This window comes from Urocampus carinirostris, chromosome 14 (assembly GCF_059441175.1).
Source record: "Urocampus carinirostris isolate Australia breed hairy pipefish chromosome 14, RoL_Ucar_1.0, whole genome shotgun sequence".
NCBI classification, from domain to species: Eukaryota; Metazoa; Chordata; class Actinopteri; order Syngnathiformes; family Syngnathidae; genus Urocampus; species Urocampus carinirostris.
The window spans coordinates 6,672,016-6,696,040 of NC_142362.1; the positions used below are offsets into that span (position 1 = coordinate 6,672,016).

Sequence of the window (24,025 nt, forward strand, 5' to 3'; positions counted from 1 at the left end):
CGGCCGCCATTTTACTACAACGGAAGCCTGAATTAAAGAATTGTGAAAGTAGCTTGTCCCTGTGGTGCAGAGGTCAGGAACCTATGGGTCACGAGCTATCTATAGCTCCTTTCATCAGTACATATGGCTCGAAGATAAATTTCTCTGTAGCTTTCCAAATTCGGGTTGGTTAAGTCTCGATTTTGGTACACACAAAGCCGAAGCAACAGAGTTTCCTTTCGGTGCAGTCCAGTGTGTATATATAGGGCACATTCTTAACTACAGGTTACAGTCAGGGTGTCACACCCTCATGCCTAGTTTTGGCAGTAGGTCGCTATGGAAGCTCATTAAATTACATGTTCACCGTAAAGATACTTTACGACGAAAACCCACAGAACAAACTGTTAACACCCAAAAACGCCAGCAAACCACTCAGAGCTATTTGATCGAGTGAGCAAAGCACTAGATTCTCTTTCTCACTCAGTGCGGTCTTTGCCAGAGGTAAATGTGACGATATCCTTATCGTTTGCAGTATTTTGGGACTTTTTTACGAAAGGACTTTGCTTGCACCTTGTTTTGAAACCATTATTCAGGACAAAAAAGATGGTCAGTGGTTTATTTAAATTGATATAGGACACATTCTTTGGCATTATTATTATTATTACATAGTTTTGATCAAATCAGGGAAAAGGGGAAATAAAATGAGAGTTGTTTTGGTTCTTTTGTTTTTTTTTAATTTGGTTTTAAAATATAGAGCGTGGCTCTCTCACAATTTCTAAAAAAATGTTTTTGCTTGTATAGTTCTAAAGGGTCAAAAATGTTCCCGACCACTGCCACTCACAGCTAAGCCCTGTATATGATTGTCGCAGAGTCCCTTTATTCAGTCATCTTCAACTTTATTCCACTGATTTGTTCTCTAGCCGCTCAAGTTGACCAATTGGGTGCAGGCTATGGCTCGATTTAGCCTCTAAAATGGTTCGTGTTTATATATGAAATCAGTTACCGTATCTTCCGCACTATAGGGCGCACCGGGTTATAGGGCGCAAAAAACCCCCCAAAACGTTTTTGGTCCTATATCTTCCATAGATAAGGCGCACCGGATTATAAGGCGCTACAACAGGAACGTCGACAAAACAGTCAGATAGTTCAGTCCAACTGATTACCCCCTTAACATTCCCAAAGCTTGCAAATGCGGTGTCCGTACGATGTCACTGAAATGCATCGTTTCAAATATCATTCGGAAGGTTAAAGTCTTGGGATTGAAGAAATGCCAACCACTCCTTAGTTTCTATTTTCTTTTTTCGCTCGCAACTTTACCGTGCATATGACAATAAACACTTGGAATTGAGTTGAATTCACTCAACTCATCGCAGCAACATCAAGATCGTTCTAAAACAAGATACCGGGAAAATATAAAGCCGCATGGCTCACCTAAGTTCTCACGTTCAATAATGATACGCAATTGTTTTGGCCCTCCAGCCAATCCGAGGCTCCGAATAACTTCAACCAATAGCGATTGATTTGACTGATGATTGACACATCTTTTTCGGCCAATTGCAGGGTTTGTTTTGGCCCTCTAGCCAATCAGAGGCCCCGAATAACTTCAACCAATAGCGATCGATTTGACTGATGATTGACACATCTTTTTTGGCCAATTGCAGGGTTTGTTTTGGCCCTCTAGCCAATCCGAGGCTCCGAATAACTTCAACCAATAGCGATTGATTTGACTGATGATTGACACATCTTTTTCGGCCAATTGCAGGGTTTGTTTCGGCCCTCTAGCCAATCCGAGGCTCCGAATAACTTCAACCAATACCGATCGATTTAACGGATGACTGACACATCTTTTTCGGCCAATAGCAGGGTTTGTTTCGGCCCTCTAGCCTATCCGAGGCTCCGAATAACTTTAGCCAATAGCGATCGATTTAACGGATGATTGACACATCTTTTTCGGCCAATTGCAGGGTTTGTTTTGGCCATCTAGCCAATCCGAGGCTCTGAATAACTTCAGCCAATAGCGATCGATTTAACGGATGACTGACACATCTTTTTCGGCCAATTGCAGGGTCTGTTTCGGCCCTCTAGCCTATCCGAGGCTCCGAATAACTTCAGCCAATAGCGATCGATTCAAATGATGATTGACACATTGGTTAGCCAATGAAACGCCGGTATATAAATCCCAGCATACACCGCGGACTACTCCACGTTCGGGGAGAAAATCGAGTCGGCGGCTGTTGCGTAAGTTGCCAGACCTTGCGATTTAATATTGAGCCATATATAAGGCGCACTGTATTATAAGGCGCACGGTCAGCTTTTGAAAAAAATGAAGACTTTTAGGTGCGCCTTATAGTGCGGAAAATACGGTAGCTTGTGTGGATCACGTTTTCAGGGAGCAATGTTTGGAATGTCGCTGAAATGTGATCATTTAGATACTACTTCCTGTATGTATTTTGAGAGTCTCTCCGTATCAGATACTGAATGTCTTCATCAAGTTTCAGATATTTGTATGAAATAACGTTTTCGTATCTGACGGGAGCAAAAAAAACATTAAAACGTAGTTTAGTCAGTAGAGAGGAGCTTCATGTTACTCTAACAGTTTCCCTGTTTTGGGGAAAACACAGTCCCCTATAGGTCTCAGTATCCACAGCCTGGAAACTTGTTTAATATTTTGAAGTAATACACGAGAGTTGTTTTGCTTACTCAGGAATTAAACTTTGGGTCTTTATACGATTATTAAAAAAAATAATCTTGTTAACATCCAAATGCACGTATAAATATGAGTACCGGTATATTAAGCTTTGAATGAATCTCTAATGGTTTATTTGTCCTTTTTATACTTTGCTAACTCCATTTTTTTGCAGTTATTTTGTTCCATAATCCTTATTAAGTACAATAATAAGAATTTCAACCTCAGTATTTCAACCCTTGAAGGAGAACACTTGGTGCCTATAAGTGTTGAGGAGATCATTTCTTCCTCCTGCCATGAGGCTCTTTAACTCCACCCGGGGGAGTAAAAGCCCACATTAAACCCCACCGCCACATTTGCATATTACCCTATTTTTATGACAGTGTGTATTTTCCGTAGTTCTATAGAAATACTCTATAGCAAAATGTTATATTGGGTATTTTTGTATTCTATATCTTTTATTTTATTATTTCATTTTTCAACACAAGGATACTACTGGAAGTGTGAATTAAGTGTGAATTTCCCTACGGGGATGAGTAAAGTCTCTATCTCTATATCTCTATCTCTATATCTATTTCTATCTCTCTTTCTATCTCTATTTCTCTTTCTATCTCTATCTCTCTCTATCTCTATATCTATCTCTCTCTCTTTTTCCTTTTCTTTCTTTCTTTTTTCTTATTTTCTTTCTGTTTTTCTCTCTCTCTTTCTCTTTTTCTCCCATTTCACTTTCTCTCTCTCTCTCTTTCTCTCTCTCTCTCTGTCTCTCTCTTTCTCTTTCTTTCTTTCTTTCTTTCTTTCTCTCTTTCTCGTTCTCTCTTTCTCGTTTTCTCTTTCTCTCTTTCTTTCTCTCTCTTTCTTTTTCCTCTCTTTTTTTCTCCCTTTCTTTTTTTCTCCCATTTCTCTTTCTCTCTCTTTCTCTCTTTCTCTCTCTTTCTCTCTCTTTCTCTTTCTTTCTCTTTCTTTCTCTTTCTTTCTCTCTCTCTTTCCCTCTCTCTTTCCCTCTCTCTCTCTTTCTCTCTCTCTTTCTCTCTCTCTTTCTCTCTCTCTTTCTCTCTCTTTTTCTCTCTCTTTTTCTCTCTCTTTCTCTTTCTCTTTCTCTCTCTCTCTTTTTCTCTCTCTCTATTTCTCTCTCTCTCCCTTTCTCTCTCTCTCTCTCTTTCTCTTTCTTTCGCTCTTTCTCTTTCTTTTGCTCTTTCTCTTTCTTTCTCTCTCTTTCTCTTTTTTTCTCTTTTTTTTCTCTCTCTCTTTCTCTTTTTCTCCCATTTCTCTCTCTCTCTCTCTTTTTCTCTCTCTCTCTTTCTCTCTTTCTTTTTCTTTCTTTCTCTCTCTTTCTCTTTCTCTCTCTCTCATATAGATATATACATATATATATATTAATATATATATATATATATATATATAAAAAATTAATATTCAAAACGCCTTTTAAAATGGATTCCACGATGATGCGTACTTCCAATTTTTCCCCCGTCATCATTCATTATTAAACGACTAATCTCCATAGTGCATAAAAAAAATCATGCCAGCGCTTCCACTCAGACCAGAGTCGTCGCCATGCAGGAGTATTATAAAGGATTATGTCCCTGATCTGTTTATATTTAGGTAACCTTGGCATAAACCTTCACACGAGGACTTGATGACATCCCACTTCATTCCAGATCATCAGACACGGGCGGATGATCATTCAACATGAATGAATGGAAACTTTATTCCAACATCAAAATAAAAACAGAACAAAAACAAGAATTCGACAACAAAATAATGTTACATAATATGTTCGAAAAGGGGTAGTAAGAAGCGGATGCTTATATTCCCTACCCCTTCATCATCTCTTCCATTTGGTCAGATGCGGTCGATACCAGACAGGATAGATAATGAAACAGGATATCAAAAATAAACAGGACAAACAAGACGGGAACGAAAACTGGAGAGAATAATTAACGGGACAAAAATAGACGAGAACGTAACTGGAAACCTCTATTAAACAGGACAAAAAATAAACGGGAAGAATACTGGACAGGGAATACCAACAGGAAACAGGAACGAGTCAAAACCCACGTCTTGCGGGGCAGAGGTTCGTTGACGGACCGACGAAGGAAACATGAGAGCACTGAGCTTAGACGGGAAGTCAATCTGTCAATGAGCCGCAGCTGGCGCCACATGGGCGGGGCCAATTGGTTGCCACGGCAACCATGACAGGTTTTTAAAAATTCTACAAGGATATGTGGATTAAACGATAAATGAATAAAGATAAATAAACTTTTGCAATGTCAATTCAAAAGACTCCCTTCTATCTCTATTATTCACCTGTCATTGTTCTTTTTTTTGTCTCTCTGCCTCTCTCTCTCAAAGTGTCAAGCCAGTATGTGTTGGCTATACTGCCGTTGTGGTTTACGGTCCAATTTTCAACCTGTCCAAAATGGCGGACGACTGTCGAATTTTCTTGGCAACTCTTAAAAATGATTAAGATATTGTCAGTTAACGTAACTTCTGCAGACACAGAAATATAGAATATGTTAATGTTTTATACAAAAAGACAGGCTATAATTAATCACCTCTCCTCTTTTCTCCTTTTGAATCCCTTCAAATAAGACAGGAAATTTCAGTTTTCGGGCTGTCCTGCAAGTTTTTTATTTGGGGTCAGGCTATAACATCCGCGGGTCGGGTCGGGCTGTATTTTTTTTAGGCCTTATCTGACCTTTTATTCAAAGTAGCTGTAAGTGGTGGACAACGGGGAAACTGGAATGGCATTTTTAGCCCAGTTTACGAGCCACAGACCGCAGTCGGAGTTCTTAAGTGAATACGCAGCAATCGAAAAGTCAACATGAAGCATTTTTCACGGGGGGGGGGGAACATCGTCCCGGTTCCGTCGTGTTTCTAACCGGCAATCTTCGATCCTACAGGGGAAGTACATGGATATCGAGTTTGACTTCAAAGGAGATCCCCTTGGCGGAGTCATCAGCAACTGTGAGTAAGCCGACCTCATACTGAAGGATTGCAAAGAAGCGAGTCCAAATGCGTTTGGCAGATGAAGACGTCAGCAGTTTGTTGAAATTCCTGCTTGATCCCGAAACAGACGACCCGTGGGCCGGATCAGGCCCGCCTAGAGTTTTGATCCGGCCCGCCAGACATGACTGAGAGGAGCGAGAGAGAAAAATGAGCTGCGGTTTCAAATATGTCCGCCTGGTGTCGCCAAAGTCAGGCGCCACTTGTAAAGCAACTAAAGCTCTCTCTCTCTCTCTCTCTCTCTGTATCACTCTGTCCCTCTCTCTGTTTCTCTTTTTGTCTTTTTTATTATTTCAGTCCTTCTACTTTTTTCTTTCCCTCCATATACTCTTTCTTTCTTACCATATTTTTCATTTCTTTCACTCTTTCTTTTTCACACTCACTCTTTTTCTCTTCATCTCTCTTTGACGCTCTCCCTTTCACTTCTAATTTTTCTTTGTTTCTTTCTCTTCCTCTCTTTTTTTCTATATTATGCTCTCTATACCTCTCCCCTTTTCTTTCTCTTTCTTTCTCTCGCTTCGTCTCTCTCTGTGTTTCTCTCTTTTTATTATTTCATTCCTATCTTCTTTTTTCTTCTTTTTTCTCTTTCTTTCTTACCTTATTTTTCATTTCTTTCACTCTCCCTTTCCTTTCTTTTTCACACTCACTCTTTTTCTCTCTCTCTTTAATACTCTCCCTTTCACTTCAAATTTTTCTTTGTTTCTTTCTCCCCCTCTTTTTTTCTATATCATGCTCTCTCTATTCCTCTCCCCTTTTCTTTCTCTTTCTTTCTCTCTCTCTCCAGCTCTCTCTGTTTCTCTTTTTTATTATTTCATTCCTATCTTTTTTTCTTTATTTCTTTCTTTCTTACGATCTCTTTCCATTTCTTTCATTCTCTCGCTTTCCCTTTTTTTTACACACTCAATCTTTTTCTCTCTCTCTTTGAGTCCCTTTCACTTCTAATTTTTCTTTGTTTCTTTCTCTTCCTCTTTTTTTTCTATGTTGTGCTCTCTTTACCTCCCCTTTTCTTTCTTTTTCTTTCTCTCTCTCCATTTCTCTCTGTTTCTCTTTTTTTAATTATTCGATTCCTATCTTATTTTTTCTTTTTTTCCCTCTTTCTTTCTTACGTTCTCTTTCCACTTCTTTCATTCTCTTGCTTTTTCTATATTAAGCTCTATACTTCTCCCTTTTTCTTTCTTTTTCTTTCCCTCTTTCTCTCTCGCACTCTTACGTTATCTCCCTTGTTTTCTTTCTCTTCATCTCCCTCTCTTTCTTTTAAATCTACTAGGGGTGGCCCCCGTGACATTTATTTTCTAGTATGTGGCCCTCAGCTAAAATCTGACGCTCCCCTATTCGCTTTTCGTCTGCTTTTTATGCTTTTATCTCATTGTTTTGTCTGCGGCGGAATCTCTAGCAGGGGTCACAGAAAACGAGAGGAACTTATGTTTGTGGGACAAGAGAGTAAGTGTGTCTAAGGATGAATGAATGAATGAAAACTTTATTCGAACATCAAAATAAAAACAGAACAAAAACAATACCTCAACACAAAAATAACGTTACATAATATGTTCGAAAAGGGGTAGTAAGAAGCAGATGCTTATATTCCATGCTTAAAAATCTATGGGTCCAAACAGAGATCTATGGGTCCCCAAAATTTAGTGTTATCCAGGTTAAAATTGTAAATCGGTGACAAATATATCATAAAAATCTATATATTCATTCAGTTTTAATCATCAAATTATGAATTCATTTTCTGCAAAAATTATTGTTGGTAATATACCGATTCAAGGGATAACCACAAACCTGTGTTTTATTCATTTTCTCCTTTTACACTTCCTTTTTTTTCTCTACTTCTTTATACAACATAATCATTGGTAATATAATGCATCAAAGCAAGTGAGCCGTTTAGGAGCCGGCTCTTTAATGAGTTGAGCCGAAAAAGCCGGTTCTCTAAAAAGAGAGGGACTTTACACAACTCGAGATCGGCGTGCAGACAAAAACTTGAACTGCGAGACCAGAACAACATCCCCTGATCTAAAACCTACATGAGGGCAAGGAAAAACTCAAAAACCTCAAAATGTTAGTCAAGTCTGGTTTATTTGTATACCCCTAATCACAAGGAGCCTCAAAGGACCAAACAGACTATAGACTATTATAACATCATCCTCTGATCTAAAACCTACATGAGGGCAAGGAAAAACTCAAAAACCTCAAAATGTTAAGTCAATTCATGTTTATTTGTACACCCCTAATCACAAGGAGTCTCAAAGGACCAAACAGACTATAGACTATTATAACATCTTCCCCTGATCTAAAACCTACATGAGGGCAAGGAAAAACTCAAAAACTTCAATGTTAATCAAGTCTTGTTTATTTGTATACCCCTAATCACAAGGAGTCTCAAAGGACCACACAGACTATAGACTATTATAACATCATCCCCTGATCTAAAACCTGCATGAGGGCAAGGAAAAACTCAAAAACCTCAATGTTAGTCAAGTCAAGTCTTGTTTATTTGTGTACCCCTAATCACAAGGAGTCTCAAAGGACTACACAGACTACAGACTATTATAACATCATCCTCTGATCTAAAACCTACATGAGGGCAAGGAAAAACTCAAAAACCTCAATGTTAGTCAAGTCAAGAAAAACTCAAAAACCTCAAAAGGTTAGTCAAGTCAAGTCTTGTTTATTTGTGTATCCCTAATCACAAGGAGTCTCAAAGGACTACACAGACTACAGACTATTATAACATCATCCTCTGATCTAAAACCTACATGAGGGCAAGGAAAAACTCAAAAACCTCAAAATGTTAGTCAAGTCAAGAAAAACTCAAAAACCTCAAAATGTTAGTCAAGTCCTGTTTATTTGTATACCCCTAATCACAAGGAGTCTCAAAGGACTACACAGACTACAGACTATTATAACATCATCCTTTGATCTAAAACCTACATGAGGGCAAGGAAAAACTCAAAAACCTCAATATGTTAAGTCAATTCATGTTTATTTGTACACCCCTAATCACAAGTAGTCTCAAAGGACTACACAGACTATAGACCAGTGGTTCCCAACTGCAGAAGAAGGCTAAAGAATTTCGCCAAGTAGTATCCTTCCGGTTTCTGTAGTGTGTCTTCTTCTAATAGCTACATCCCCCCCTTTTAAACTACACTGACCTCTAGTGTTGTGTTATTACACTTTCACTTTAAATACCATCTCTGGACCATCTCTATTTTCTGGGAAACATGTGCCTCATTTTAATTAAACACTAGAAGAGCTAAACAGCACATGGGAGTAAAAAAAAAAAGCGTCTAAAAATGATCCTGACCCGGTCTATATTTTGGACGGTCTAACCAGAGAGGGAAGCTGTCATCCTGCTGGGCAGCTGCCCGTCTCTCTAGACGGTCTTTAATTAAATCATCTTCACTCTAATGCAGTGAACAGATGACCGGTTTCCCTTCTTATGATGTCCTCTTCACACGTACTGGAACAGTGCTCAGAATGCTGGCAAACATCCTTAGTGATCCCTATATTGGAAATGATGACATTTATTTCCTTTGGTTGCCACGGCAACTGGGCGACAAGGTTCGTAATTGCGAACCTCTCGTCTCTTTGCTCCCTTCCGAAAATCTTGGCAGGGTAGGAGAAAGGTTCTTTTATATTTTTCTTGTTTTTAGGTGTACAGGAAATATAATTGGTCTCACTGGGCCAGATGGAAACATTAGATTGTTTTTTTTACTTAGCTGTAAAGAATAAATGGTTAACTAGCAACCTACATGGCCAACCCACATGCCCAAAAAACCCAAACAAGTGAAGGACCTCGGGACCCAAGCAGTGTTCATTTTAGCTGTGAAAAGTGATGGGTCCCGGGGACTCGCATGCTCAAAAATCTATGGGTCCCAACAGAGATCTATGGGTCCCCAAAAGTTAGTGTTATCGGGGTTGAAATTGTAAATCGGCGACAAATATATAATATAAATCTATATATTCATTCAGTTTTAATCACTGCAGTTTATTGGTAATACAAAGCAGTTATCACCTCAAATTTTTCAGTTCATATATTCTTCGTAGTTTGCTCTCCCGCCATAGTTGTAATGCCTTCTCAAGGTCCAATCCATTATCATCCTCCTCATAGCGTCACCAGAAATATAATTGAGTCCATTTTGGCAGAAAAGTTCTTTTTTTGTTAGTATTCTTTTGTTTATTTTCTTTCGTCGAATCGTTCGCTTCCAAACGTGTGTTTTCCTTGCCTTCGCGGTCTTCCGAAGAATTTCTCCGTCGTTTTTTTTCGTGCCTGAATTATTGCCGTTGTTGCCACTTTCTGTGTTATGTTTCGACTTATTACCGACACTGAAGAAATGACCAATTTTTTGTTGATTTGCACCTAATACCAACTGTTTTTTCGGAGGCATACTTCTCTTTCACTCGACAACCGCCACAACAAGGACGTCATCTCGAAGCAAAGAGATCTCGTTTGCCGAGATCGGCGCGAGGCCAAAACAACAATGGCGGATCTGCCTGACAAAAAGTTTGGAGTGCAGTTAATCTTTGTTTAAAAAAAAAAAAAAAAAAAGTAATCGGGTAATAATGACAATTTGGTGTCAAAAACGTTGCATCCCGGGGACGCACGTTCATTTGACCCAATGCGTCCCGAAAAAATTGATGCATCTAGGACGCGGGCAAACGAGAACACTGCCCAAGTCGGTCACGCTTTCGTCTGTCCGGATGAAACTGGACACGAGAAAGCGGCCATGTCACAACACACTCTTCTGTTTAACAGCAGGGCCCGACAGCTTTCGCTGGTTTACCCCTGCTGCATCATAGAACCCGTCCAAACATCCCATTATCCTTTCACAACACCTCTTCACTCATTCCTATCACCAACAAGAGCTCGAGCTTCCATTATATTTAGACGTCACTGAAAACACCATCCATCCATGTCAATCGCGGCCTCCCTCCTAGTCTTCTTCCATTTAATTCTGCTAAATAACAGAAAAGAAAAAAAAAACAAAAATGACTACGTTAAAACACCGAAAAGGCGTCGTCATTTCATGGTCGAAATCATTCGAGTGGAGATCGTTATTTCTTAGCTCAAGGGTTAAATGTCACTTCTTTATACAATCGGGATTATTTGTGTGACAATTAACCGAAAAATTTGTCCGCCCGCAAGCACATGTTAGCCCAGTTAGAAAAGCGAGTTAGACATAAAAGGATATGTCGACATTTAAACAAAATCTTAAAAACGTGTTTGGAAATACTTTGTAGTAAATATATGATCATACAACTAAATCATTGAATTAGATCATTTTAATTAGCGGACAATGATTCGTTAATCCCTGGTACAATAAAGTTTTGTAAAAAAAAAGAAAAAGAAAAAAGGCACCATACTAAGAGCCAATAGCACGCCTTTCGTCATTGCTTGTAGACGACAGACGGGACTTGCAATTCTCAAGACATGACTTTTCTTTATTTTGACTTCACAGGGTGTCGATGTTATTCACAAAGGACTAGGCAAACTTTAGCCAGGTTCTTTTTTTTTTTTTGCCGAGGAAAATTCCTAGATTCCTTGGACATTTGGAAATCTCAATGATCTGAGTGGCGGGCTACCCAAACCAGGATCTGATTCGTTATAGAGCTTCACATCAAGGTCCCTGGAGGAATGGGATTATTCCTCTGGTCTCCATAATGGTTGCATTTCTATAGCACTTTTCAAGTCAATGACGACCTCCCAAAGCGCTTTACAATGTGCTTCACACTTTTCCCTTTTACATACTAACTAACCGATAGCGGTGTCAGCCATTCAAGGCAACTACCTGCTATCAGGGGCATGAGGGAGTCTTGTCCAGGGACACTTCAACATATGACTCAGAGGAGCCGGGAATCGAACCTACGGCCTCTTGATCCCAAGACGAGCACTTTACCTCCTGAGCCAATGCCGCCTGTTGAACTTTGGGGATCAGTGTGTTCATTGGAGAAGATCAAAATTGTGTTTTATTTACTTATTTGATGAACCTTCTTGTCAATTACTTTGTCATTTAAATTTGAAGTGCTATAATCGTGCGACGACAATAGAAATAAAATGGGGTTAGTATATAGAAGTAGTAAGTACAAGAGGTCTAAATCTAGTGGAAGCTAAAGCTCTTGTTGGTGATAGGAATGAGTGGAGAGGTGTTGTGAAAGGATAGTGGGATGTTTGGACAGGTTCTATGATGCGGCAGGGGTAAACCAGCGAAAGCTGTCAGGCCCTGCTCCGTTTCATCCGGAGGGACGAAAGCATGACCAACTTAGGTGCCGAGGTGCCTAACTTGTTTGGGTTTTTGGGTATTTGGGTTGGCCATGGTCCAAATATTTTTGTGTTTGTTTTTGCTACTTTTTCCCTTTTTATTTTCTTTGTTTTTGTGATTGTCTTGCTGTCAGCCACCCCTCTTGAGGGATTTGACCAAGGTAGATAGATAGACAGATAGAGCTCTTGTTGGTGATAGGAATGAGTGGAGAGGTGTTGTGAAAGGATAGTGGGGTTTTTGGACGGGTTCTATGATGCGGCAAGGGTAAACCAGTGAAAGCTGTCGGGCCCTGCTCTTGAACAGAAGAGTGTGTCAAGAAAGCAGCCGCGTCACTTGGGTCAAGGTGACACGGCCGCTTTCTTGTGTCCTGTTTCATCTGGAGTGACGAAAGCATGACCAACTTAGGTGCCGAGGTGCCTAACTTGTTTGGGTTTTTGGGCATTTGGGTTGGCCATGGTCCAAATATTTTTGTGTGTGTTTTTGCTACTTTTTCCCTTTTTATTTTCTTTGTTTTTGTGATTGTCTTGCGTCAGTCACCCCTCTTGAGGGATATGACAAAGGTAGATAGACAGATAGAGCTCTTGTTGGTGATAGGAATGAGTGGAGAGGTGTTGTGAAAGGATAGTGGGGTTTTTGGACGGGTTCTATGATGCGGCAAGGGTAAACCAGTGAAAGCTGTCAGGCCCTGCTCTTGAACAGAAGAGTGTGTCAAGAAAGCAGCCGTGTCACTTGGGTCAAGGTGACACGGCCGCTTTCTTGTGTCCTGTTTCATCTGGAGTGACGAAAGCATGACCAACTTAGGTGCCGAGGTGCCTAACTTGTTTGGGTTTTTGGGCATTTGGGTTGGCGATGGTCCACATATGTTTGTGTGTGTTTTTGCTACTTTTTGCTACTTTTTCCCTTTTTATTTTTTTTGTTTTTGTGATTGTCTTGCTGTCAGTCACCCCTCTTGAGGGATATGACCAAGGTAGATAGATAGATGTATAGATAGACAGATAGAGCTCTTGTTGGTGATAGAAATGAGTGGAGAGGTGTTGTGAAAGGATAATGGGATGTTTGGACGGGTTCTATGATGCAGCAGGGGTAAACCAGCGAAAGCTGTCGGGCTCTGCCCTTGGACAGAAGAGTGTGTCGTGTCACCTTGACCCGAGTGACACGGCCGCTTTCTTGTGTCTCTCGAGGGATATGACCAGGGTAGATAGATAGATAGATGAATTTATCATTTAACACCTGTAAACAAACAAGAGTGTTGTTTTACCATGCTGTTCATTTTCTTGTCCATTAATCATCAAATTGCCGGCTTTTGTTCCAATTCATTTTAACTCTCGTCTTTCCTCTTTTACCATTAACTCCAGAAAACTCATCCAGTAGCTTTTCTTCCCTCTGCCAAACAGCACGGGGGCAACACTTAGGAAACAAAATCCCATCATTGTTTTGTTTTTGGACCCTCTTTTAGATCTGCTGGAGAAGTCCCGAGTGGTGAAACAGCCTCGAGGAGAGAGGAACTTCCACATCTTTTATCAGCTTCTGTCCGGAGCCTCTGAAGACACACTCAGTGAGTTTTAAGCACGCTTCGCATTAAGATTGTGCCAGCAGTCATGTGTTATACGCTAAAAATATGCACCATGCAACGGAAAATAGATATTACGACCTAAAGGAAGCCAAACGGAGCCTGATGTTCTTTCCAGGTTCCACTCCTGTGTAATTTCAATTTTCCCTTTTGTCTGTGGGGTGTGTTCCAATTCCCCCCCTAGTGAATTTCTTTCATTCTTTTAATTGTTTTGAAGTCATGTAAATTGGGCAAAGGGCTGCCCCGTCGCAGCTGGCTAAACACTAAACCTGGCCGACGCTTTAATGGCATCTTCTTCCTGCTTAACAAATACCGCGGAGAACAAAGGGAGGCCGTGAAACTTGTTTGTTGTATTTGCTTTTCCATGGAGTTGGGGTATTGTTTTGGTGTCCTGCACAGGATAAGAACATAATAGCCATTGATTGCACGCGAGAGAGAGCTTCATTCAGTCAGTTTAAGGAGAGGATATTTATTTTCCTTCATGAAAAATTGTCAGGCAACTTGCAGCGGGAATTCCCTTGTAATATAGATGGATAGATACTTTATTCATCCCCATGCGGAAATTCACACTTCCAGCAGTATCCTTGTGTTGATTAACAGATTAACAGGATAACCTCGGGGTGCTGTGTTGTAGTTTAGCAACAGCGGAGTGGATGATGTCACACGCTAGGCCAAAAGTTCGACATCCCTGCAGCAGATGGAAATCTTTGTGTTTACATGCCCAGGGTTACACCACCTCGTGTCCACGTAAATAGCGAGTCCGCCTCCTCTACGCTTCCCGCAGGCTTTTGTGTCTCTGTCTGCCCTAACAGCGCTGAAGCCGGGTAGCTCCGCGTTAGCGTCTGGGATGTTAGACGTGAGCCACGTTTCCGTAAAACACATCAAACTGCACAGCCAGTTTTTCAGTCTTATTTGGTAGAGAGTTCACATTTCCCATGATTACGGCCGGTACCGAAGACTTATAACGCCGCTAGCCACTTAGCCTTCACCTTAGTTTCGGCTCTGCATCCACGATAGGGCCCCCTCATCACGCCGGCACGGGAATTCTTCAGGGCAATGAGTTGATTCCTCGAACAAACGCATTTTTGTGCGTTAAAACCCATAACGATAGGATAGAATGTAATCCAAAGTGTAGTTGTCAAACGGGACGAAAAACACCGAAGATATAAGCAGACAATAAAAACAATAAATAACAAAAAGAGCGAAATAACACTGAGCTGCCGGAAAGGCTGCCGCTCGCGGCGGCGCCTATGATGTAGCCTGAGATGGTCAAGTCACAGTATGTCACAAGAGTACACCCCCACATTTCAGCAGAGATTTCTTCATTATGTTGGATTAAACAACTCTGAAGAAATGCTGCTTTGACACAATGAAAGGTAGTCTGAGTAAAGCAGTGTAAACTTACCGAAAATACCGGACTATAGAGCGCACCTAATTATAAGCCGCACCCACCCCGTTTAGGGAGGAAAACCGATTTTGTACATCCACAAGCCGCACCCGTATATTAGCCGCATGCGCCCAGATTGATAAAATGCAACACAAATACAAAATTAACCCTTACCCGATACAGTCCAAAAATCACAGTCGGCAAAATGAACGGAAAATGATACCGGTACTTAACGTTTGATGCAGACCTGCAGAGTCCGGGTGCCCGTTGAAAGTAATCCAAGGAAAAAAGTGTATATTTCCAAAGGTAAGGGTGGGAAAAATATATATCCACTATTGTCGGCCGCGTCCACAAACACGTCTCACCTTTACTCCACTTCCCGTCAGCCCGCGTTTGCCCCGCCCCTTCTTTCTCATTTGCTCGTGCAAAACAAAAGAAAAAGTTTCTAAAATAAATACATTACAAAAATATACAGTTGCAAATACATATTATACATGGTTACACATATTTACAAATAAAGACGGTACACCGAGAGAGTTTTCAAAGCTTTAATAATACTATTATAACTTTCATCCCAAACCGTGCCTGTGAAGGGTAGCAAAACGCTACTAGCAACACGCTCGCGACACAGTTAACAGGTCTGTTAAAGAAAACATAACGTACATGTTCTAACCACGGTAAACCATCCTCATCTTCCTCCTTGTTAAAGTCGTCTTCCTTCAGTATGGGAAAGACTTTGTCATATAGACACCGTCCCACGCTCCCTTATTCAAAAACACGCTAGCAACACGCTCGCAAAGCGAAGTTCACGTGCAGTAGCTCCGTTTCCTTCTTTATCGGACTACTCGATTGCGTTTAGCTTGAAAGTTGCGTCATGTGCCTTTCTTTTTGCAATTTGCATGATGAGGATATGTCTACGCTAATTTAAGTTGTGCACAAGCTAAGATGTTGCAGTCTTCCTCGGCGCATATATTCCACCGGTCTAAATCTTACCTTTTGTACTCGAGCGCCGCTGGCGGCCAATAGAAAAATGACATAAATTGGCCGCATCACTGAATAAGCCGCAGGGTTGAAAGTTTGGGAAAAAAGTAGCGGCTTATGGTCCGGAATTTACGGTATTATCCACTCAAAAAACTCAAATTTAAGCCATTAGTAGCTAAAACCCTGGTAACAATAAGTAAAAAAAGTAAAAGTTGCTGGAGTTTTTAGGTAATGTTCTAATGTTTGTATGCCAACTAAATGCATTTTTTGGGGGGGGGGGGTGTTTTTACACTGTTTAGCTTTGTTTTTTCCTCTTATTAATTAAAAGTCAAGTCGCCTCAATTGAAATGACTTCAGTATCAGTTGTAATTTACACTCTGGTTCCCGTGCAACAGAAAAACTGAAACTGGATCGGGACGTCGGCAAATACAACTATTTGAGCTTGGATTCCTCTGTCGTCAACGGGCTGGACGACAGCACCAGCTTCAGGACGGTCAAAGTGAGTATGAAGCTATTTCTTCTTATCGGCTCAGAATAACAGAGCGGCAGTAAAGTTTGCGAAAAGCCTCAATGTGCTCCCTCCCACGGGCTGTATAATTTGTGAACATTGAACCGAATTTCAGGCTGAAAGTGACTTGAGGCTTGAAATGGTACGTGGAAGCGGTTAGCCATATGCTATGCACATGCTCTTTGAGTTCTGAGAGAATTTGGAGTCATCACCATGCAAAAGTGCAGTTTTTGTGCAGGGAAGGAAGTGACGAGAACACAGAAGGTGGTCAATGTTTTTATCGCCAGTTCATAATTATTACAAGCAGTGTTTATTTTACCTGTGAAAAGTGATGGGTCCGGGAGACTCGCATGCTCAAAAATCTATGGGTCCCAACAGAGATCTATGGGTCCCCAAAATTTAGTGTTAGAGGTTGAAATTGTAAATCGGCGACAAAAATATCAGATAAATCTAAATATTCATGCAGTTTTAATCATCACAGTCAATTGGTAATACAAAGCAGTTTTCACTTCAGATTTTTCAGTTCACAATATTGTACATTATACAAAATAATATTGCTGAAATATTTATATATTGTTGCAGTTTTAATCATCACAGTTAATTGGTAATACAAAGCAGTTATCACTTCAAATTTTTCAGTTCATATAATCTTTGTGATTTGCTGTCCCGCCCCAGTTGTAATGCCTTCTCAAGGTCCGATCCATTATCATCCTCCTCATAGCGTCACCAGAAATATAATTTAGTCCATGTTGGCAGAAAAGACCTTTTCTTGCTAGGAGTATTCTTTTTTATTTTCTTTCGTCGAATCGTTCGCTTCAACACACGTGTTTTCCTTGCCTCCGCGATCTTCCGTAGAATTTCTCTGCCGTTTTTTTTGGGCCAGAATTATGCCATTGTTATCACTTTCTGCATTATGTTTCGACTTATTACTGACACTGAAGAAATGACCAATTTTTGTGTTGATTTTCACCTAATACTAACTGTTTTTCGGAGGCATACTTAACCTTCACCTTCATTCGACGACAACCACAACAACAATGACGTAATCTCGAAGCAACGAGATCTCGTTTGCCGAGATCGGCGTGCAGACGAAAACTCGAACCGCGAGACCAAAACATCAATGGCGGCTTTGCCTGATGAGAAGTTTGCAGTGCGGTAAATCTTTGTTTAAAAAAAAAAAAAAGAGTAATCGGGTAATAAAAGTTACGTATATTTGACACTATGCGTCCCCAGCAAAAATGATACTTATTGGACGCAGGGACGCCGGCAAACAAGAACACTGTACAAGCGTTCATAGTTTCTAATTTTAGCCAAACCGTTCAATCCCAATTGTTGTTTCTTCCCTGGGAATTACAGCCCACCTCCTGTTCAAGATTTCTTGGTTTCTTCCGCCCTCCCAGAATGCAATGCAGATCGTAGGCTTCATGGAGAACGAAGTTCAGTCGGTGCTGGAGCTGGTCGCCGCCGTGTTGAAGCTGGGCAACATCGAGTTTAAGCCGGAGTCCCGATGTAACGGCACGGATGAGAGCCGCGTCAGGGATAAAAACGGTATGACTTTGTGGATGCTGTTTTTTTTTGCAGACATTTGCATTCACGGCCAGACTTCCTGGTGTTAACCCGCTGCCCCCTATTGGCTCTATATCAGGGATGTCAAACTCAATTGCACAAGGGGCCAAAATTCCAAACACACTTAAGGTCGCGGGCCAACCAGGATAAACATTTATTGAACACACTTAAACTGTTTTTGGAACATAAATGTGAATAAAAACAGATAAGAATATTAAATTTAAACCTTAAATCACTTATACAGTATTATTTTGCTGTAAATAAAAATATCTTGTTAAATTATACAACTTAGAACTTAACTTAAACAATTTAACATTAAAATAACATTCAAATTCCTTTGCTCCTATGTCAATGTATATATAAAAAAAATGAATTATCCCAAAATATTTTGCTCTCCTTAATATATTCCCTGTCAAAAGTAGAAATATGAAAATGCTACACAAATTATTTTGTAAAAACGTCCCAACATTCTGAGAACAGGGAGCCGGATGCGCTTACCTTTGGCGCAGACGGAGTAGGGCGAGAGATGGGAGGGAGTGCTTGCACTTTTTGCATAGCTCCACCCATCCCTCCCACTCACCCAGTCAAATAACTTTTAAGTTCTCTTCCGGTGTTTTGGCGTATTTACAATTTGTTCCGTGGATTCATCAAAAAGTATCTGAACACTGAACACAGATTATATAGTGAGCTTTTATAATAAAGGATTGTTTAGCGTTGCACAGCCAAAACGAGTTTTTTTTCGGGTGATACCTTGACTGTAAATCGTAGTGAAAACGTGCCCTATAGATTCTGAAAAGTACTGCTTTATAATTCAGTTTTGGTTTGGCTTTACGTGTATCTGAACAGGATAAATGGCTCAAGTTTTCAACGAGATGGAGAAAATTTGCATGCAATTAAATTTGTCTCTGAGCCATAGGTACTCATAGAAAGAGCCATATATGGCTCGCGAGCCACAGGTTACCGACCCCTCGTATATAGTATAGTATACGTCATATATGAAGGAATAAGTGCAGTGACTGAAATGTCAGAATATGATGCCTAGGGATGAGACGGCGTTGTTCATATTGACAGGCCATTAATAACAATAATGTAAAATGGTCTTGCGGGTCAGAAATGATTCCACGGCGGGCCGGACGTGGCCCGCGGGCCGGGAGTTTGACACATGTGCTCTATATGAATGTTAGGTTATTGCTGGTTAGTCATTATGTCACAGAGTCAATTAGCATATATATTATCATATGCGATTGGCTGGCAACCAGTTCAGGGTGTCCCCTGCCCACTGCCCGATGATTGCTGGGATGGGCTCCAGCACCCCCGCGACCCTACTGAGGATAAGCGGTGCAGCTGACGAGACGAGATGAGATGAGATGAGATTATCATATGTATGAGCTGTGATTTTTCACCAACACAGCTGGTTATAAATGTCAGTCCAGTGGCAGATAATCACTAGTATGTAGCTGCATTTCCTACAAACAGAAAGACCAGAGAGACCAACTGTTGATGTTTTAAAGTGAAGGTACAATATTTACCCAGGTTACAACATCGGTTCTGAGGTCTCATCTCATTAGCTGCACCGCTTATCCTCAGTAGGGTCGCGGGGGTGCCGGAGCCCATCCCAGCAATCATCGGGCAGTGGGCAGGGGACACCCTGAACCGGTTGCCAGCCAATCGCAGGACACACAGGGACAGACAACTCGCTCGCTCGTTCACACCTAGGGACAATTTGGACCGGCCAATCCACCTGAAATGCATGTTTTGGAATGTGGGAGGAAACCGGAGTGCCCGGAGCAAGCACGGGGAGAACATGCAAACTCCGCACAGGAAGTCCGGTAGCTGGATTTGAACCCACACAGGAGGTTCCCAAGACCTTAGAACTGTGCCGCACACGCGCTAACCACTGCGCCGCCGTGCTGCCCCGTTTCTAAGGTGGGGATCGCAAAGTGAAATTGCCGTACAGTGGGGCATAGGAACATACGGCAATTAGCTAATTCTGTTCCGAATCCCTGGTATATGATAGATAGATAGATAGCTACTTTATTCATCCCCGTAGGGAAATTCACACTTCCAGCAGTATCCTCGTGTTGAAAAATAAAATATATAGAATACAAAAATACCCAATATAACGTGTTTGTATAGAGTATTTAAATAGTGCTACGGAAAATGCACACTGTAATAAGAATAGGGTACTATGCAAATGTGGGGGTGGGGTTTCATGTGGGCATTTACTCCCCCGGGTGGAGTTAAAGAGCCACACGGCATGAGGAAGAAATGATGATCTCAGTCTGTCCGTGGAACAAGACTGTGACAGAAGTCTGTCGCTGAAGCTGCTCTTCCGTTTGGAGATGATTCTGTGTAGTGGATGTAATGAATTATCCATGATTGGCCGCAGCTTGTTCAGTGCCCGTCTCTCAGCTACAGTTGTCAGGCTGCCCACAACAGAGCCCGCCTTCCTCTAAAACTAAAAAGATTAGATAACATTTATCCATTTTCATAATAATTAACCAATTTTCTTTGTTGTGCAATGGCGTGAACGCAATAACCTGAAGCATCAAAACGGTGATATGGTTTCAGTCGGACGCAACTTGGGACGTAAACGTTTACTTTGGACCTTGCCGGGAAAGTGTACAATTAATGAGAAGCGTTTTAGCCATGGCTAAAAGCTGTGTCAGGCGAGAAATGTTTGTTTTTTGTTTTGTGTTTTTCATTTGTATCCCAAGGACATGTCTTCTCCAAAATACTTTGCCTCTACTACTGTCTCACCTTCCCAAGAGACCGTTTTACATACCTGTCGCGCTCCAGGGCTCCATGCCCTTACAAAATGTTGTATTTTCCCTTACAAAATACAAAATCTTACACCATATTTTTTTTTTCAAACGTGTTATTTATGTTTATCATGTTATATTGTACATGTGTTTCGTAATATCATATATATTGTTAATTAACAATTTTCTTGTAAGATACTGAGTTGCTCGACATGAGGTTTATTATAAAAAAGGTTCAAAAATGAAATAGCTTGGACGTTCACTGTAGAAGGAAAAAAATACATGCAAATAGAATTAAGTAGAATAATACAATTTCTTATTCAAATTATGAATTCATTTTCTGCATTAAATTATTGTTGGTAATATACTGATTAAAAGGGATAACCACAAACCTGTCCTTTTTCATTTTCTCCTTTTATACTTTTTTCTTAACTTCTTTATACAACATCATCATTCGTAATACAATGCATCAAAGCAGGCAGCACGGCAGGTTAGTGCGTGGGCGGCACCGTTCTGATGTCATGGGTTCAAATCCAGCTACCAACCTTCCTGTGTGGAGTTTGCATGTTCTCCCCGTGAAATGAAATGAAATGATTTGCATTTATATAGCGCTTTTCAAGTCAATGACTTCCCAAAGCGCTTTACAATGTGCTCAACATTTCCCAATAGCGGCCTTGCAGCCATGTAAGGCGCTAACCTGCTAATTGGGGGTATTAGGGGTTCAGTGTCTTACCCAAGGACACTTCGACATGTAACACGGACGAGCCGGGATTCGAACTGGGATCCCTTGATCCCAAGACGAGCGCTCTACCTCCTGAGCTACTGCCGTGCTTGCGTGGGTTTCCTCCGGGCACTCCGGTTTCCTCCCACATTCCAAAAAACATGCATTTCAGGCTAATTGGCCGGTCCAAATTGTCCCCGGGTGTGAATGAGCGAGCGAATTGTCTGTCCCTGTGTGCCCTGCGACTGGCTGGCAACCAGTTGAGGGTGTCCACTGTCCACTGCCCGGAGGTGGCTGGGATGGGCTCCAGCACCCCCGCGACCCTACTGAGGATAAGCGGTACAGATAATGGATGGATGGATGGATGCATCAAAGCAAGTGAGCCGTTTCAGAGCCGTCTCTCTTGAATGAGTTGAGCCGAAAAAGCCGGTTCTCTAAAAAGAGACGGACTTCCTTTCACTACACAACTACCACATGAAATCCGAGGCGGCAGACGCATGCGCACAGTAGCATCAAACCGCTCGCTTTGTTTGCAACGAAAAAAAACGATACCGAGATAGAGGCTACCGCGGCAAACTCGTTTGACTTGACTGATTTGCCCTTTTACGATAGTCGGTGTATACCGGATGGTACCCGTAATTGACAAATTTGCGTTTTTCCGTACAGATTTTCTTGTACGTCGTACACGTCTTAAAATGCATAATAATAAACGTACTTTGTACGGCAAAAACATACAGGTTGACACGTATGGTTTTATTGTTTCGTTTGGTGTGCAGATTTAAAAGAGATGTGTGAGCTGCTGGGGATCGAGCAAACCGTTCTGGAAAGGGCTTTCAGCTATCGCACGGTGGAGGCCAAACTGGAGAAGGTGTCAACGACCTTGAACGTGGCCCAGGTGAGGGTGACGCGTAGAAAAGGAATGGTTAAAGCGAGACTTGTTCCATTTGTGTTCTACATGCACACACATACTTGAACTGGCGTACACGTTTCACGAGCTGCCACCTCCGATCCATGTCAATGCTGCATGGAGTTCTTTCAATTATAGATGAGTAGTCCTCTAGAAATTCATTTGTAGGTCAATTTTGTGAAGGTTAGTGGGTTCGTTGGAGTTCCTGGTGAACATAAAGTGGATCCTGCTGCCGTATTGGGGTCTTTCTTATTCCACTATTTGCATTTCTCTAATATGTTGTGTATTTTGATTTGCAGGCCTACTACGCCCGAGATGCCCTGGCTAAAAATCTCTACAGCCGTTTGTTTAGCTGGCTTGTCACGAGGATCAATGAAAGCATCAAAGTAAGACGCTCCCTAAATATGATGTATGATGTTTTATTGCCACTGTTTAATATTGTAAAGTGTAAACTAGTTTCCCAAAAGTGTGTATCTCTAAACCAGCTGGTATCACGTGTCAGTTTTAAATATTGGTACCGCCCGAAGGGGCGTTTCTTTCTTTCTCTGTCTTTGTTCTGCCTAAATAAATGCAGTTTGGTGGGGGAAGGGCCCCCCAGAGTTAGGAGCGCGGCCAAGGAGACGGACGTGAGTAAGTTCCTCTTCTCCTGGCACCCCCTCCCCCTCTCCAACTGCAGTTGTAACAAGTCGAATGCCTGGTGTATCTTTTTTAGCGTTAGCAACTTGTAAAATAGCTCTCCCACATGTAAGCAGTCGATTTGGACCACACAAATATAACCCTGAAATGTTTTTTTCCTACAAATGTATACAATTCTGTCCTCAGGTCTTACGGTCATACGTTTTAACTCATGGTGCACAATAATTATTAGGTTAATAGTTGTGGAACCGATAACTGAAGAATATGACGTCAATTATAGGCTTGAGGGGGAAAAAAACGTAATTTTTATTTAATTTTTTCGAATCAAACGTTTGCTTTATTACGATTTCGAAATATCTGTTCGGTTTGGAAATTTCTGCCCTTTTGCCGATTTGCATACTCGGCAGCCAATCGAATAACTTCGTGTTTCCGGACTTTCCCGAGCCTTATAAAGTCGTGCATTCGGATATCATTTTCCAAAGTAGAAGCACAGAGAACACAAGAACAATGGAGAAGTGGTTAGGAATCGAGCCAAAACCTCAGCCCCAGAAGAAAGATTCAAAGGAAGCTAACAAAATTGATGACGCTACAAAACGTAAACGTACATTACAACAAAAGTACCGACATTACAGTATATTTTTCTTTTTTGCCGATTTAATTAAGACTGACTGTTCAAAAACACACACAAAACTTTTTGGGAGACAATAGCAAACCCAAATGCCCAAAAAAGTTAGGCACCTCGGCACCTAAGTCGGTCATGCTTTCGTCCCTCCAGATGAAACGGGACAGAAAAAAGCGGTCGTGTCACTTGGGTCAGGGTGACACAACACACTCTTCTGTTCAACAGCAGGGCCCGATAACTTTCGCTGGTTTACCCCCGCCGCGTCATAGAACCCGTCCAAACATACCACTATCCTTTCACAACACCTATCACCAACAAGACCTCTAACTCCTACTATATTTAGACCTCTTTCCTGCTGTGCACTCAAAACAAAACAAAAATCAAAAATGACTCTGTTATGGTCAAAATAATTTGAGTGTAGATAGTTATTTCTA

At 41.2% G+C, this 24,025-nt stretch overlaps 1 protein-coding gene across 5 annotated transcripts in view; it reads left to right on the forward strand.

Annotated features, from left to right (window-relative positions):
• Window positions 1-24,025, forward strand: part of myo1b (myosin IB) — a 141,067-nt gene that overhangs the window by 63,286 nt on the left and 53,756 nt on the right. For all 5 annotated transcript variants that reach the window (XM_088352384.1, XM_088352385.1, XM_088352387.1 and 2 more), the window contains exons 7-12: window positions 5,569-5,632; window positions 13,388-13,486; window positions 16,265-16,368; window positions 17,778-17,925; window positions 22,203-22,321; window positions 22,633-22,719. In XM_088352384.1, coding sequence (XP_088208510.1) covers window positions 5,569-5,632; window positions 13,388-13,486; window positions 16,265-16,368; window positions 17,778-17,925; window positions 22,203-22,321; window positions 22,633-22,719 — 621 coding nt within the window. The remainder of the gene's footprint in view (window positions 1-5,568; window positions 5,633-13,387; window positions 13,487-16,264; window positions 16,369-17,777; window positions 17,926-22,202; window positions 22,322-22,632; window positions 22,720-24,025) is intronic.